At 36.5% G+C, this 15,197-nt stretch overlaps 1 protein-coding gene across 1 annotated transcript in view; it reads left to right on the plus strand.

Moving 5' to 3' along the window:
* Positions 1–15,197, plus strand: part of GLCCI1 (glucocorticoid induced 1) — a 105,045-nt gene that overhangs the window by 81,922 nt on the left and 7,926 nt on the right. The window contains exon 6 of the mRNA XM_060633871.3: positions 4,669–4,879. Within this exon, the coding sequence (XP_060489854.3) occupies positions 4,669–4,879 (211 nt within the window). The remainder of the gene's footprint in view (positions 1–4,668; positions 4,880–15,197) is intronic.

Genomic DNA, 15,197 nt, shown 5'->3' on the forward strand with positions numbered 1-15,197 from the left:
GAGGTTCTGATCTCTCCATCTTTACCTATACCTGTAATTCTGTCTTTTTTTATTATACCCATCCTAGTAGATGTGAAATGGTATCTCATCATGGTGTTGCTGTGCATTTTCTGAATCTAATGATATTAAAGACATTAAGCGTCTTTTCGTGTGCTGTTGGCCATTTGTGTGTCTTCTTTGGAAAATTGTCTGTTTAGAACATTTATAATCATAAAACTGGATTATTTTGCCTTTTTACTATTGAATTGTAGAAATTCTTTATAAAGTTTTTTTTTTTAAATTTTCTAGATACAATTTCTTATTAGATGTAGGACTTGAAAATACCCATCCTTTGGTTGTCTCTTCACTTTTTATTTTCTTGATGATGTCCTTTAAAGGACATTTTCAATTTTGATAAAGTTTGATTTGTTGTTTTTCTTTTGTTTACTTGGTGTCATATTTGTATACTTGGTGTCATACCTAAGAAACCATTACCTAAATATAAGGCCACAATAATATTTGTGTTTTCTTCTAGGAGTTTTTTAATTTTAGGTTTCTCTCGTGGTTAGGTCTTTGAACCATTTTAAATTCACCAAAAATGCTTTATAAATTACCTCTGTCCCAGAAAAGTAATCTGGGCACTACTGCATGTGAACATATATTTGGCCACATTACAAATACATACTCAACAAAAGAAAGCATAGAATAACCTCTGACTTAATTATCTCTGTGATTTTTTTGAACCAAAATAATGATTTAATTTATGTCAAATGTGTATCTGATTCCTTTAAATAATGTGCAGGTTTTAAAAGTTAATTAATTTCAAAAGTCACACCGTCCAATCTTATATTTGTAAAATTAAAACATAAAACTTTCTTTCAATTCTCAGTATTGCTGGGGCGCCTGGGTGGCGCAGTCGGTTAAGCGTCCGACTTCAGCCAGGTCACGATCTCGCGGTCTGTGAGTTCGAGCCCCGCGTCAGGCTCTGGGCTGATGGCTCGGAGCCTGGAGCCTGCTTCCGATTCTGTGTCTCCCTCTCTCTCTGCCCCTCCCCCGTTCATGCTCTGTCTCTCTCTGTCCCAAAAATAAATTAAAAAAAAAAAAAAAAAAAAAAAATTCTCAGTATTGCTTATTAGCAGATACGAGCATTATGCATAATTTCTTGTGATCCTTCTTGACGTGTGTATGTGTGTGAATGTAGTGAATCATTGTATGAATGCACCATAATTTAGGAGTTCCATGTTGATGACCATTTACATTATTTTCAGTTTTTGTCATCTCAAGCAGTGCTTTAGGAAAAATTGTGTACTCCTGCAAACAATTTCTAGCAGCGAAATTGCTGGGTCAAAGCATTTGTATGTTTAAATTTTGATGACTATTGCTAAAATTGTCCTCCCGAAAGGTTGTGCCATTTTTTTCTTCCTAGATGTTTTATTTTAAATTTTTAATTTATATTTATCATGCTATAAAGACATTTTTGGAAATGTCATCTGTTAGCACATTGTCATTAAAATGCTTCCTTTATACGTTAAGTAACGTTTAAAAGCATTAATGTAAGGAAGTGAAATTGGTTTAATTCTTTGAAGATGAAAGAATCAGTCACATATTTGCTGATCCTTAAGAACATCAAAACAAACTGTACTAGAATATAAAACTTAATAACATAATCTCAAGAAAACAAAAACACTAACTCAAAAAGATGGGTGCATGCCTTTGCTTTCTGCAGCATTATTTAGAATAGCCTGGATATGGAAGCAACCTACGTATCCATTGACAGATGAAGAAGATGTGGTGTGCGTGTGTGTGTTTAATATATATATAATTAATCTATAAAATATATGAAAGTACATATGAATATAAATAAAACACACACAATGGAATGTTACTCAGCCATAAAAAAGAATGAGATCTTGCCATTTGTGACGATGTGAATGGACCTAGAGAGTATTATGCTATGTGAAATAACTCAGAGAAAGACAAATACCATATAATTTCACCTGTCTAAAAACAAAACAAATGAACACACAGGCCCATAAATACAAACTGGTGGTTGCCAGGGGGGAGAGGGTGGGAGGATGAGCGAAAAAGGGGAAGGGGAGTGGGAGGTATATGCTTCCAGTTACAGAATGAATAAATCACAGGGATGAAAGGTACAGTGGTTATAGTAATAGCGTTGTGTGGTGATGGGGTAAGCTACATTAGTGGGGAGCATTGCATAATGTATAGACGTGTCCATTCACTGTGCTGTACACCTGAAACTAATGTGCATTGTATGTCAGCTATACTTAAACAGGTAAAATTTTTATACAGTTCTGCTTTTAAATAAGTTATATTCTAATTTCACAGTAGCCATTTCAGAATTACTCTAGGGTAACCTACACACGTACGGCTACAATACTAATTTTTAGAATTTTTTCGATTGATGATTAAGTGTGCCTCAAAGTTTTAATAAACAAAATGTTACCATTAGTGAGCCTGCCAATAACTAAAGAAAAATGTCCTGTTAAGTATATCAGTCTTCTAAGCTTTTATATTTTCCCATTGTTATTTTGTGTAAACAGTAAATTTTTAAAATCTGTTTTGTTCTTATAATTCTTGTACTCTCTCATAACAAAACAAAGTTGGTGAAGGAGATTGTTATATATTACCCAGTTATAGATTAAGGAATCGGAATACAGAAAGACTGTCTATCAAATAGGACATGAATGAAAGATAACTCAAATTCTTAATTTTTTTAATTATAGATTTATGCATCATATTTTTTTACTGCTTACCAATACTGACACTTTTATTAAAGTAACATTTTCCTTGACAGGTATCTAAATTTTAAGAAATAATTCTGTCATGAAGCCCTCAAATATAATTTTGAAAATGACGTTTCCTTATGGGTTACCCCGAGAACTTCACACATCTCATATTGCGATACAATTTTGTCCAAAAACACCTGCGCCAATGGTTTATTCTTTGTTCATTCTAACATTTAGTGTAGGATTGTAATTAAAATCTAAACTTATTTAAATGAAAGAAAAAATTTTAAAGTAACATTTTCTTAGCGTTTGACCAACGAAGTTAATATTCCTTTGGGAATATTTCTTTCTTTAATTGGAAAGTTTTACTTTCTTATTTGTTTACAAAATGAACTAATATTTACATAATTGAATATTCTCTTTATAGTAGGGTAGTCATTATCAGGATGCTATAGTTTTGGTTTAACAGCATTGTATAGATAAATGAAGTTTTTATTTCAGTAGTTAATGGTTTCAGCCTTGACTTAACTTGGTTGTTCGTTATAGAAAAATTGACATGTTTTGAATCTTGTCTAATTTTATCGTACTCCATTATCCCTCTGGCAGTGTTTCTAAAAACTCTGAAATGACAAAGCTCAGAGTAAAAGCAGTACACAGTAAAAATAAGTTGTAAATAAGTGTGTATTTGTTCTTTTTCTTAGCATTGCAGTCTTGCCTCTATAATAACAAAATACTTCAAGTGATTAATGTATAGAATTTTACTTGTTGAGTTTACTTCGTTAGCACACAGATTAGGAAAATGGAGTAAGATTTCCTTTACAGCAGAAGCAGAGTATGGGGTGCTTGGGTGGCTCAGTCCGTTAAGCGTCCGACTTCGGCTCGGGTCATGATCTCACGGTTCGTGAGTTCGAGCCCCGTGTCGGGCTCTGTGCTGACAGCTCAGAGCCTGGAGCCTGCCTCACTCAGATTCTGTGTCTCCCTTTCTCTCTGCCCCTCCCTCACTCACGCTCTCTCTCTCTCTCTCGCTCTCTCTCGCTCTCGCTCTCAAAAAAAAAAAAGAGTAGAGAGCCCACTGTGACAGAGGCTCCCATGCCATTTAATTAGTATGACATCAGAAGCACTAAGTTATAGGTTCTTTATTTGTAAAGATTCTGGAATAATGAACTCTAAGGTCTTTTCAGGTCTAAAACGTGTGTTTTTGTGATTTTAGTTTCATTTCTATTTAGTTTCATTTCTATTTCATTTCTATTCTTGTTTTTGCCACTCAAAACAATGCATTGGAACCAAGCAAACTTAGGAATAGTGCTAGTTAGAGGGATACCAAAACAGTAGAATTGTTTTGAGTTATGTTAACATCCTTTGTTTAATAGTAATAGAATAAATCACTTTATGAGAAATTTGGGGTAATTTGTAAAGGAAATGGAAAACAGTTCTGTTCCTGATCTCTAAAAAGTTGAAATTAAGAATGGACCAATAGAAATATCTACCCCTGTGAATATGAGATTTCACTTTTCTTACTAGCAAGTCAGAGTAATTTCTCGCACAGTTTGATAACATCATTTGACAAATGTTTGTTGGTTGTCTGCTATGTGCCAGACACCGTGGTAGGCACTAGGGATGCCATGTTTAAACAAAGCCCCTACTCTTGAGGATTCTGGGAAGTGCTAACCTACGAATACATACAGAGGGCTATGGAATTTGTAAAGCAATTTATCCTTAGTATTTGAGACCGAACTCCGTCAGGATTTGAAATAAATTTTTCATTCGGTCAAGGCAATGTGCAGAAATCAACCTCAGATACAAGACTGGTATCTTACTCTCTGAAGAAGCAATTATGGTGAGCTAGCAGTGGAATGTGAAAACAAGGACAGCGCCGTGTACTTCTGCACGAATCAGGGGTGTGCGCTGTCACTCACGCGTGTGACGGTGGTTTCTCTTCTAGCCTTTGGAGATCCCAGACGGCCGAAGGGCCCCGCTCCCCGCTCACTACCGGAGTAGCAGCACCCGCAGCATCGACACGCAGACCCCCTCCGTGCAGGAGCGCAGCAGTAGCTGCAGCAGCCATTCTCCGTGTGTGTCTCCCTTCTGTCCCCCAGAATCCCAGGATGGGAGCCCTTGCTCCACAGAAGATTTACTCTATGATCGTGATAAAGGTGAGAATGAAATCACCCACTTAGAGGGTTTGTCGTAGGGCCTTGCTCATTCTACTTTCTTTGTCTTAGACCATTACATCATTTTTTGTTTTTTTTTTTGTGGGATGGGGGGATTGTAAAGGATTGGCTGATCTAGGTTTGTTCATTGGTTTCCCGTACCCCCTTCTCTGTGACTCGCACAAACATCTTCCATAAATGTGTCAGAGAAGCACAGCGCATGGTTCTGATAGTTAACGAAAGCTGTAAGCTCTAAGATGGAGTGCGTACAGCTTTGTATCATGTAACACGCAGGTCTTTTCTTGGTGTTGTCCAAAGCTATTGATGGTTATGGTAGAGTTTATGTTTCTCATGCCTACAGTTTGATTTTTGTAATCAGATTGACTCAGGAGGAAGTCATTCTAGATATTCTTTTGGAAGGATGGGTGTAGTTTGAACCAAGTAGATAAAGTTAAATAAGTACCTACAGGATATCAGGGGTTGTCGTGGTATATAGATGAATTACTAACGAACACTGGTAAGAGGGCAGAACCTCTGGGATTTCTTGTTACTTGTCAGGGCTCAGCTGTTTACCCATGTCTCCTGTACTTGTGTCAGGCACTTGGCCACCACTGACTCTTGCCTTGTGGTTTCTGGCCCCCTCAGGCCTAGACACAGAAGGCAACAAAGATTGCCCAGGCTCCACCTTCCTAGTTACGTTCAAAGAAACACTGAACTTATTTTATGACACATGTATTGCTTCTCACCGTAGAGAAATACACCATAGGTGGCAAAATTTTTAAAACCTAAAAAGGCAAAATTTACAGTATCTTATAGGATTTTTGTGGTCCTTGCCCTGATTTGATTGCTATTCCCCTTAATTTGTTTTATTTTGAGGTGTTCTTACATTTAAATGGCCAGATTTGAAGTGCTCAGCCCAGTGAATTTTTACATATGTATGTGCTCACGAAACTACTACCTAGATCAAGATACAGAACATTTTTTAGCATCCCAGAAGGCTCCCTCAGGCCCCCTTCCCCTCTCCATCTGGAGGTAACCACTGTTGTGACTTCCATCGCCATAATTTAGTTTTTCTGTGTTAACGTATTTTACAGAAATGGAATGGTGCATGTGTATTCATTCTCGTGTCTGGCTTCTTTCACTCATCATTATGCCTGACTCTCTGCTGAGATGTTAAGTAGAAGTTACTTTGGACTTTGTCTTCTGCTTCTATTTCTGTGGGTGGATCTCAGCAGTTCTCCACTTTCTTTTCACCCTTCCATTTTTGAAAAGCCTGGTTAACTCCCTTCCTCCATTAAAGGTGTATTGAAGACAGTACTTTAGGCATCTCTTTGCTTCAAGTGGGAAGTCTCCCATTTCGTGGAATGTCAGACTAGGAAACTTATTTCACTGAGGCATCCTACTGGAGCAAACACCTTTAGTCACATCCTCACAATATTTACTATGGATGTTTCACAGTACAACAAAGAAGAAAACGCCTTGCTTCTGGTGGGAGGATTTGTTTTGAAGGTAACTGGAAATTTTAAAGAATAGTGATTTGTTTGAGGCTACCCAGGTGGTAAATGGCTAAAAGGGTCGGTCCGATTGATTCCAAAACCTGTATTCTGTGTTCTTTCAGTAGAAAGGATAAGTGTGGTTCAGGTTGACTACTGTTGCTGTTTATTAGCACCTATAGTTGGGTTAAAATGAAAAGTAAAAACAGCAGTAATAATAAAGCTAGGAAATTAATTCTAGAGTTCTGTTTTCTTCTAAGTTTAATATTGTGGATAATTGAGAGACACTGAACCGAAAAGGAAATATATTAGGAAGATGATAAGTGAGTTCCATTTTGGTTAACTGTTTGTGAGATTGCCTTTAGGGCCTCTAAATGACAGTATGCAATGAGGCAGATAAATATATGGTTTCTGCAGTTCAGAAGAGGTACTCACTTAGATCCTAAGTTTAAAATATACACTGTTTTTACATATAACATAGAACATATGTAAGTTTAAGGTACACAGTGTAATGATTTGATTCATGTGTATGTTTGCAAAATGTTTACCACATAAGGTTAGTTAACGTATCCTTGACCTCACATAACTACTTTTTTGTTGTTGTTGTTATGGTGAGAACATTAAAGTTTTACTCTCATAGCAACTTTGAAGTATACAGTACAGTATTATTAACTGTAATCACCATGCTGTACCTTAGATCCCCAGAACTTATTCATCTTATAACTGAAAGTTTGTCATCTTCGCATGTCTTCCTCCCCTAACAACCACTGTCCTACTCTCTGTTTCTTAAGTTTGATGTTTTTAAGATTCTACATATAAGTGAGATTGTACACTATTTTTCTCTGACTTATTTCACTTACCATAATGCCCTTAAGGTCCATTCATGCTGTTGCAAATGGTAAGATTTCCTTTTTTATGGTGAATAACATTTCCTGTGTGTATGTGTGTGTGTGCGCGCATTTTCTTTATCCATTTATGGCCACTTAGGTTATTTTCATGTTTGGGCTATTACAAATAATGCTACAGTGAACATGGGAATGCAGGTGTCTCTTCAAGATACTATAATAGTCTGAATTCTGACCATTTCTTAGATAAGTTAGTCCTTTTTTCTAAGACTTTTCCTTTTTTTTTTTTGTATATTTTCTTCTGTGTATTTTTATTCTAACACAAATGTTTTTTTGTTTTGTTTTTTTGTGTTCCTCTTGGTGGCTTTGTTTGTTTGTTTGTTTGTTTTAAAGTAAAATGAGAACACTGATCCGGATCATCTCTAAGGCCAACAATTTTTTTCCTAATAATTAAAAAAATATTTCTTAGTAAAACAGGGTAATAATACATACCTCTTATCATTATTTGGGTTATTAAGATATTATAGTAAAGTGCTTAGCACAACCATTGGTCCATAGTAAACAATAAATTGTGCTGGGTATGGCTAATAGTGACTTTAAAAAAAAATCTCTGTAGAAATTATGGAATCATTTTAGACATTTTTTGTTTTCTACAAGACTATTTCAGCTTGGGAATTAAGATACTAGTTTATCAACATATTACCATAATTAGCTTTGAGCACTACTTTGTGATTAAGATCAAGCTGATGTTAGCGTTCCCTGAAAAAATTAGGAGACCTTCTATTATAATGCGAACTTTCTAGTTCTCATATCAACTCCCCCCTTTGTGAAGAAAAAATTAAAATAACATCTGTCTCTTTTATATATGCATGTATATACATATACACACACACGCGCATGTATTTCAGGATTGAGGATGGGGGTTTATGTATTCAACTGTGTTTATACTTCTAGTTTAAGAAACATTTATTGAACATGGATGTATGTCAGATGCTCCACTAGGGAGTAGAGAAATAGAGATGAATAGGATGTGATAATCTGTTTTTAAGAAACTTATAGTGTAATATGGGATAATAGTAATGGAAACAAATAATACACTAGTATACAAGAACATTCAGAATACTGAAGATACAAAAGAGGGAGTTGTTAGTTTTACAGTTTCTGATGTCAATTAAACTATAGAGTAGTCTCTGACTCATTACTTCTTTGTCTACAGTCCAAATTTTGTTAAGATACTGATTCCATCTTATAATATGCATTTTCTGCAATAAAGCATAAATTAGTCTTTGATTTCCAGTAAAGAAAAAAAATGGAAGCTATAGATTTTGAATAGGTTTGTATTATTAACTATGAAAACAGAATTGGTACTGTAATTTTGTAGTCAACTAGAATATATTGGGAGTACCTACATATTCTACACTTACTGTAGAGAATTCGTTCTGTGATAGAATAATAGTTCAGACATTGTTAGGCACCTGGAAAGGCATACCCAAGAAAGGAGAGGGAGAGCCATTGTGAATACATGGGCTCATGAGAGATGTGCTGGTGAGCTGATTATTTTTCTAAGACTCATCTGTGGCATACTTATCCTTTTCCTGATTTTGCTAACATTGTTTCTTCCTATTCCTAACATATGTTCTTTTCTATGAGCCATGTATCATTTGAGACCTATAAAATAATTTTAGTGGATTATTAGTATATTGGGTTTTTCTTTGGCTATTTTGACTGCAGTGCCATGACAAAAACACTCCATTGAGAAAGGTCCAGCCATTAAGAAACTATTTTCAGGTTTGAGGTGGGGTTTTTTTTGTTTGTTTGTTTGTTTCTTTTTTTTTGCTAGGTTTTTCCAGTGGCCTGAAGACTGAACACAGCCTGGTCACATGTCTAAAGTTGTCAGGCTAATTAGCCTAATAACCGCCATGGTTCCTACTGTGTGGAGAATGTCTCATCTTGACATCCTCAGAACATACCCGAAGAGTTAGGCTAAGTTCTTTCACATTATCATGCCCAAAATGCAAGGGAGATAAATAGTGATTTATATAATACAGATGGCAGCATCAAAACACGCTGTTAGCAGCTCTGCCTGCATTCTTTGCTGTTAGCCAAACCGGTGCTGGGCAAGCCACAGAATCAAGACTTCAGTCTGCCACTTACAGTTGATCTTTGGCACAATTCGCATAGGCAGTTGTTATAAAATTCTGCAATTTTGCAAGATATTGTGGAAACATTGATTATTCTAATCATAAAGTCAACTGAACCATTCTCCTTGGGCCAAGTACGGAGAGTTCAATTCCAAGAGTCCACAAATTGGCTACTTGGAACTTAAACTGTACTTTCCCACAAGAACAACGTATGTTATGTGGATGGAGTTTCCCAAGGCCAACGCATAGAAGCCTATTTACCTCTTACTGTGATTAACTCATAAATATTAATAATCCTGAACTTTGGGGGTTAGGACTGAGCAGGCTTTAGTTGTAGGAGAGAAAAAAATAAAGTATTATCTTGTCTTTTCCGGGCTCTTTTTGACATCATCTTATTCCTTCCTACACACATTTTAATTCTATTTGCGTTTATGTCTAGGGCTGTATTGCTTAACCTTCTTCAACCTTTGCCCTTAACATACTTCAATGCTCTATCTTCTAGAGAGCTTAATCAGCTGAGATTTTGTGGTACATTTCTTTTCATGTTTTATATTGTTAAAATAAATAGGTTGGATATACTGCTTTTAGCAACTGCATCTTAAAATCACTGCTTCTGATCCTGAGTCTGTTTCTCTATCAAAAGGTTATCTCCACATAGTTCTAGGATCCCTTGTTACCCTAGAAGAACCTCTTTTGGTAAAATGACCAGGAGTATAGAGCTACAACACAAGAATTATTCCATAGGCTAACACTGACCTGTTCTAGAATCCTGTCCCTAATGTCATCTTCCCTGTTTCTCTTTTTCAAGGTAACATGTAAAATCTCATATATTCCCATTGACAGCACATAAGAAGCATCCAGTAAATGCCTTTTTCCCCTCTTTAGGAAAATGTTCACAATCATACTGATGGCAGATGCTGTGCTAGCCCTCTGTGGATGAGTTACTATTTATAGTTGAAAACTAAGTAATAAGTATACATCTCCGTTCTAGCAGTTACAACCCAGAGCCTAGAATAGAAGCAAACCAAAATTTATTAACAAACGTGCATATATGTTTCACTTAATCTCCTGTTATCTATTTACCAGAATATAAGCTCCAGCAGGAGCAGATAACTTTATTTTACTCATTGCTTTATCCTCAGCATAGAGTAGTGCCTATCATAGAGTAGTGCTTAGTGGAGATTTCTTCACGTATTCCTTTAAGGCCTGTCTTTATGGTATGTCCATTTTTTAAGGATATATTTTTTAGCTGTGTTGAACATCAGTATCTTTTTTTTAGGTTGTTAAATTATATGTATGAGGCCTTTGAATGTTCAGGAAGAGTGTGATAATGTTCCCCTCCCCGATCACCACCAAAAAAAAAGTACAGAGAACTAAACAACTAAGATTATGCTAATTTAGTGATAAGGCCTTTGGTGGGGAAGAAACCATAAAGTCCAAATTCCCTTCTGAAATTCAGGGAAAGGAAGTAACTGCTAAAATCCATATCATCTTCCATTCTGATCATGACTGGGCAGAAAGTAGGGTATCAACTAGGCCTGTTGATACCCCCAAAAGGGGATCTGTTAAATTTTTTCTCCCTGTTATCTTCTGTGTTCCTCTAGGAAAAATACCAACACATAGAGGCCATTGCTTACACTGGGTCTCTTGTGACACTAACAAAAGTCAGGCCCAATAAAGCTTTCAGATTTTAATTAGAATTCAGATTACCTGAGCTTTCAGACTTTAATTAGAAGCATGGGATGTTAGATTGGAAGGAACTTGATCATCATCTTGTCTCCTCCTCCTGTCTCCAGCAAGGACACTACAGTTGAGACAGATCAAAACCTAGCAAGACAGGGAGCCTAACGGTAATGAGCTCTGACTCTGGTGCAGCCTGGTTCAATCCCAGCTCTGCCACTTAGTAATTATGTGTCCTTGGGCAAGCTACTCAACCTCTCTTGTATCTCAATTTCTTAATCTGTTAATTACAGATAATGATGGTACCTGCCTCCTAGGATTGTTAATAGTGATTAAATGTGCTCAGGTGATTTTACCTTTGTCATCTCCTATAATGTTACCACAATCCTGTGAGTAGGGAGGAACATTATTATTTTAAGAAAGGGGAAGCTGAGGCTTACAAAATAAAGTAACTTTCCTAAGTTCTTTGTAGTCCAGATGACAAAAAAGATCTTCTATACAAACCTCATACTACTACTTGCTGCCTCTTTTGCAGGAGGAATAGCCTTATATGGGCAGTCAGCTGTGAAAGGGCCTGGTGTGTGGAGAACAGTAAGAAACTGTGTGGCTAGAGCACAGAGGTGAATGGTGGCGAGCAGAAGCAGTGAGAGTAGAGAGGTAGAAAGGCCGGTATTTCATAAGGGGCCTTGTAGGCCTTGCTCAGAGAAATGAAGGACCAGGTAAAGATCTTTGTCAGCTAAAGGACACGACCAGATTTATCTTTAAGGGCCACAGCACAGGTGGAAGTACAGAAGTGGAGAGAGAGCAGGAGGACCAGATAAGGTAATTTTTGGCAGTCTAGTCCCGTGGTCTCCAAATTTGATTTCTCACATGTCCTTTGCAGCAATTTTTGATCTATACCATTAATATAAGTTCATATATTTCTAAGTTATGTATGTACTTAATTCGATCCACAAACTAAATATGTATTAGTAAAGCATACTTTCTTATTTTTAAGGGTAAAAAGTGTGTGTAAATGTTCTAAAAATCTTGCATGTCAGCACATTGTTTTATGCCTCTCAGTTGGGAAACCACAGGGGCAGGGGAGAGAGAGATTGAGGGGGTGCAGAGATGTTGGAGGAGAGGGACTAAAGAGGAGTCTGCAGCATCTGGTGGCTGATAGATGGACGAGGTCAGGGAGGATAAAGGCCAAGTTCTATCAGAGTTCTAATTTGGGAGATGCAGAAGGTAGATTATTACCATTAGTAATTAGGCAGTGAGTATCAAAGAAGGAACAAGCTTTAAGGTGGAAACAGTGATAAGTTTAAGATTCCATGTTGGTTAGTGCCTAAAGACACTATAATACCATTTTTCTTTAGCAAGAATTAGGGGTAAAAAGTAAATACCAAGATTTCCCTAATACCGTTAAGACAGCATTTGTAGCATTTTTCTTTGCCACCTTCTATTTCGCACATAGTTAAGTGCTCAGCAAATATTTAAGTGAGCATTTAAAATTACAGTGAAACTTTGGGGTGCCTGCGTGGCTCAGTTGGTTAAACATCTGATTTCGGCTCAGGGCATGATCTCACAGTTTGTGAGTTTGAGCCCCGTGTCAGGGTCTGTGCTGACAGCTCGGAGCCTGGAGCCTGCTTCAGATTCTGCCCTCTCTCTCTCTCTCTGCCCTCCCCTGTTCATGTGCTCTCTTTCTCTCAAAGATAAGTAAACATTAAAATTTTTTTTTTAATTACAGTGAAACTTTTATTAGAAGTGTTTATTTTTCCTCATTAGGATACTTCAGGAGTAGTTTAATATGAATAGTGTGTTTTAAAATGTTTTTTGAAAACTGATGTCCCTGGAAATATTTCTATTTAAAAAGCTCAAGAATATAAAATCTCAGATGGGGGACACCTGGGTGGCTCAGTTAGTTAAGCATCCAACTCTTGATCTCAGCTCAGGTCTTGATTGCCGGGTCAGGAGTTCAAGCCCCGTGTTGGACTCTGAGCTGGGTGTGAAGTCTACTTTAGAAAAATAAACAAAAAAGATTGTATCAGCATGATTTTCCTGAGATCCTTAATTACATTACTTTTCAAGATATAAAATATTCTCTGTAAACTGAAATTTTTCTGCGTGACCATTGTGATGTATATGTATAAGAGGCTGGATTTTAGTCTATAAACTGGTTTGAAGACTGTCTTCAGTAAAGTGATTTGCTTTCATTTTGAACTGCAAGGTCAGATAGTCAAATTCAGAGTGACTAGTTAGCATATCAATGACTCCAAGTCACATTAGGAGATAATAATAAAGCGTGCCATTCTGCATATCAAGATTATGTTTGTGGAAGAAGAATTGTACTTATTGTGAGTACACAAAAATAAAGGAACAGCTATGATTGTTTACTTAATTTTTAAATTGATATCAATTCAATGAACACTTAGGGAACGATGTGATTAAAACACTTGCCCACATATGACAAATATTTAATTAATGGACCAAACATTTGGAATGTGAGTTAAGCCCATTATTCAAAACACAATCTTAATTTGAAATAAAGTTCAAAAATATAAGTAGTGAAGGTTCTGATGGTCATTATTCCTCCTTACCCTTTGTTGAATGCCAGTCTGAGGAAGATCTTAGCTGTGGCTGATGTCTTGTTTTATTAAAATTCTGTAACCTTCTCATAAAAGGTTGACTTTGAAGTTTTAGGGGAACCTTACAGACTGTTTGTAAAAGCCAAAGTTTTTCCTTACTTGTCCCCAGTTTGGTCTTGGAGTTAACTGAACTCCTTTTCAATACAATCAGTAATCACAAACAACTGGTTCCAAATTGTTTGTTGCCAAGAAAGGCTATATAGTTTTACGTTTCTCCCAGTTTCATTAGGCCATCAAACCACACTACAGCTGATAATTTCATTTCCTGAAGCAAAAGAAGTAATTTTAATGCTAGAGTAGTAATTGTTTAGGTCCTATTTAGTCAATCATATTTCTAACCTAACTCATCATTGGCTTTTAATTACACTCCTCATATGTCATTGAGTATAGTTTTGGTTGAACTCTACCCTCACTTACCCAGCCTCTTACCTCCGCTGTGAAGACAGAATTACATTCTACTGGTTCAGTCTTTGTAGAGGAATCTGTAGAATCTATGCTTTAGCCATTGATTTTAATTTCAGGATGATAGATTATATGCTAAAGGATGACATTATGAACTGGCAGGGTTTATGCTAGGCAGTCTAAACTGGGGAATCTGGTACTCCAAATATCACCCTGCCTTGCTCCCAGACACAAAAATCTCCTCTTTTTAAGTACCTGAATAGAAGTAGAATGTGCAGATCTATTAAAAATTATTTTCTTTTCCCCTCTTCTGCCAAGAGAAAGTAGAATAGGCACTTAATTTCTGAATGGTTCACCTTCTTACATTTGCAAACAGGGAAGGGTGTGTTCTTTCTGCTATTATGGTCATATTCAGACCATATGATTCAGGCACTGTCCTAATTCTTTTCGCACACATTTTTCATAGCTATCCTATCAGTAATTAGTCCCATTTTGCAGATCAAAAAAGGGATCAAATTTTTCCTAGGTCGTGGTGTTAGGCCTGATAGAAGTCAGGCAGCCTGACTCCAGACCAGTGCTTTGACCTTTTCATGATTGGGTCTCAAATTTGGCTCTGCTGTAAAAATATTTGGGGGCTTTCCAAAAAAAAAAAAAAAAAGAAAGAAAGAAAGCAACGAGGCAGCACGTGCTGGGGAAGAGCCCCAGACTAACTAAATCAGAATATCTTAGGGATGAGGTCTGGACAGTGGTATTTATTGATATTTTTGAAACATCTGATGAGTCTAATGTGAAACCAAAGTTAAGGACTACTTACTGTGCTATTACATTGCTTGTTTTAGTACTAATTTCTCTTAATTTGATAGTGATCTGATAGTAAGAGATAAAGCACATCTAAAGACTTAAGACTAGTAAGAACCATGGCAAAGATTTTACATACCTACCCACAGAATGTCTTAACTGTATAATATCATTTTTTATACTGGAATTGTGGGCCATACTTAATATACCAGAAATAATGAGGGCCATATATAAGGAGAGATTCAGAAAACTCTTAAACAATAAAAGTACATGTGGGTTTTTTTTGTTTTTTTGTTTTTAACATTTATTTATTTTTGAGACAGAGACAGAGCATG

The sequence above is a fragment of the Panthera onca genome, chromosome A2, assembly GCF_046562875.1.
Source record: "Panthera onca isolate mPanOnc1 chromosome A2, mPanOnc1 haplotype 2, whole genome shotgun sequence".
Taxonomy (NCBI): Eukaryota; Metazoa; Chordata; class Mammalia; order Carnivora; family Felidae; genus Panthera; species Panthera onca.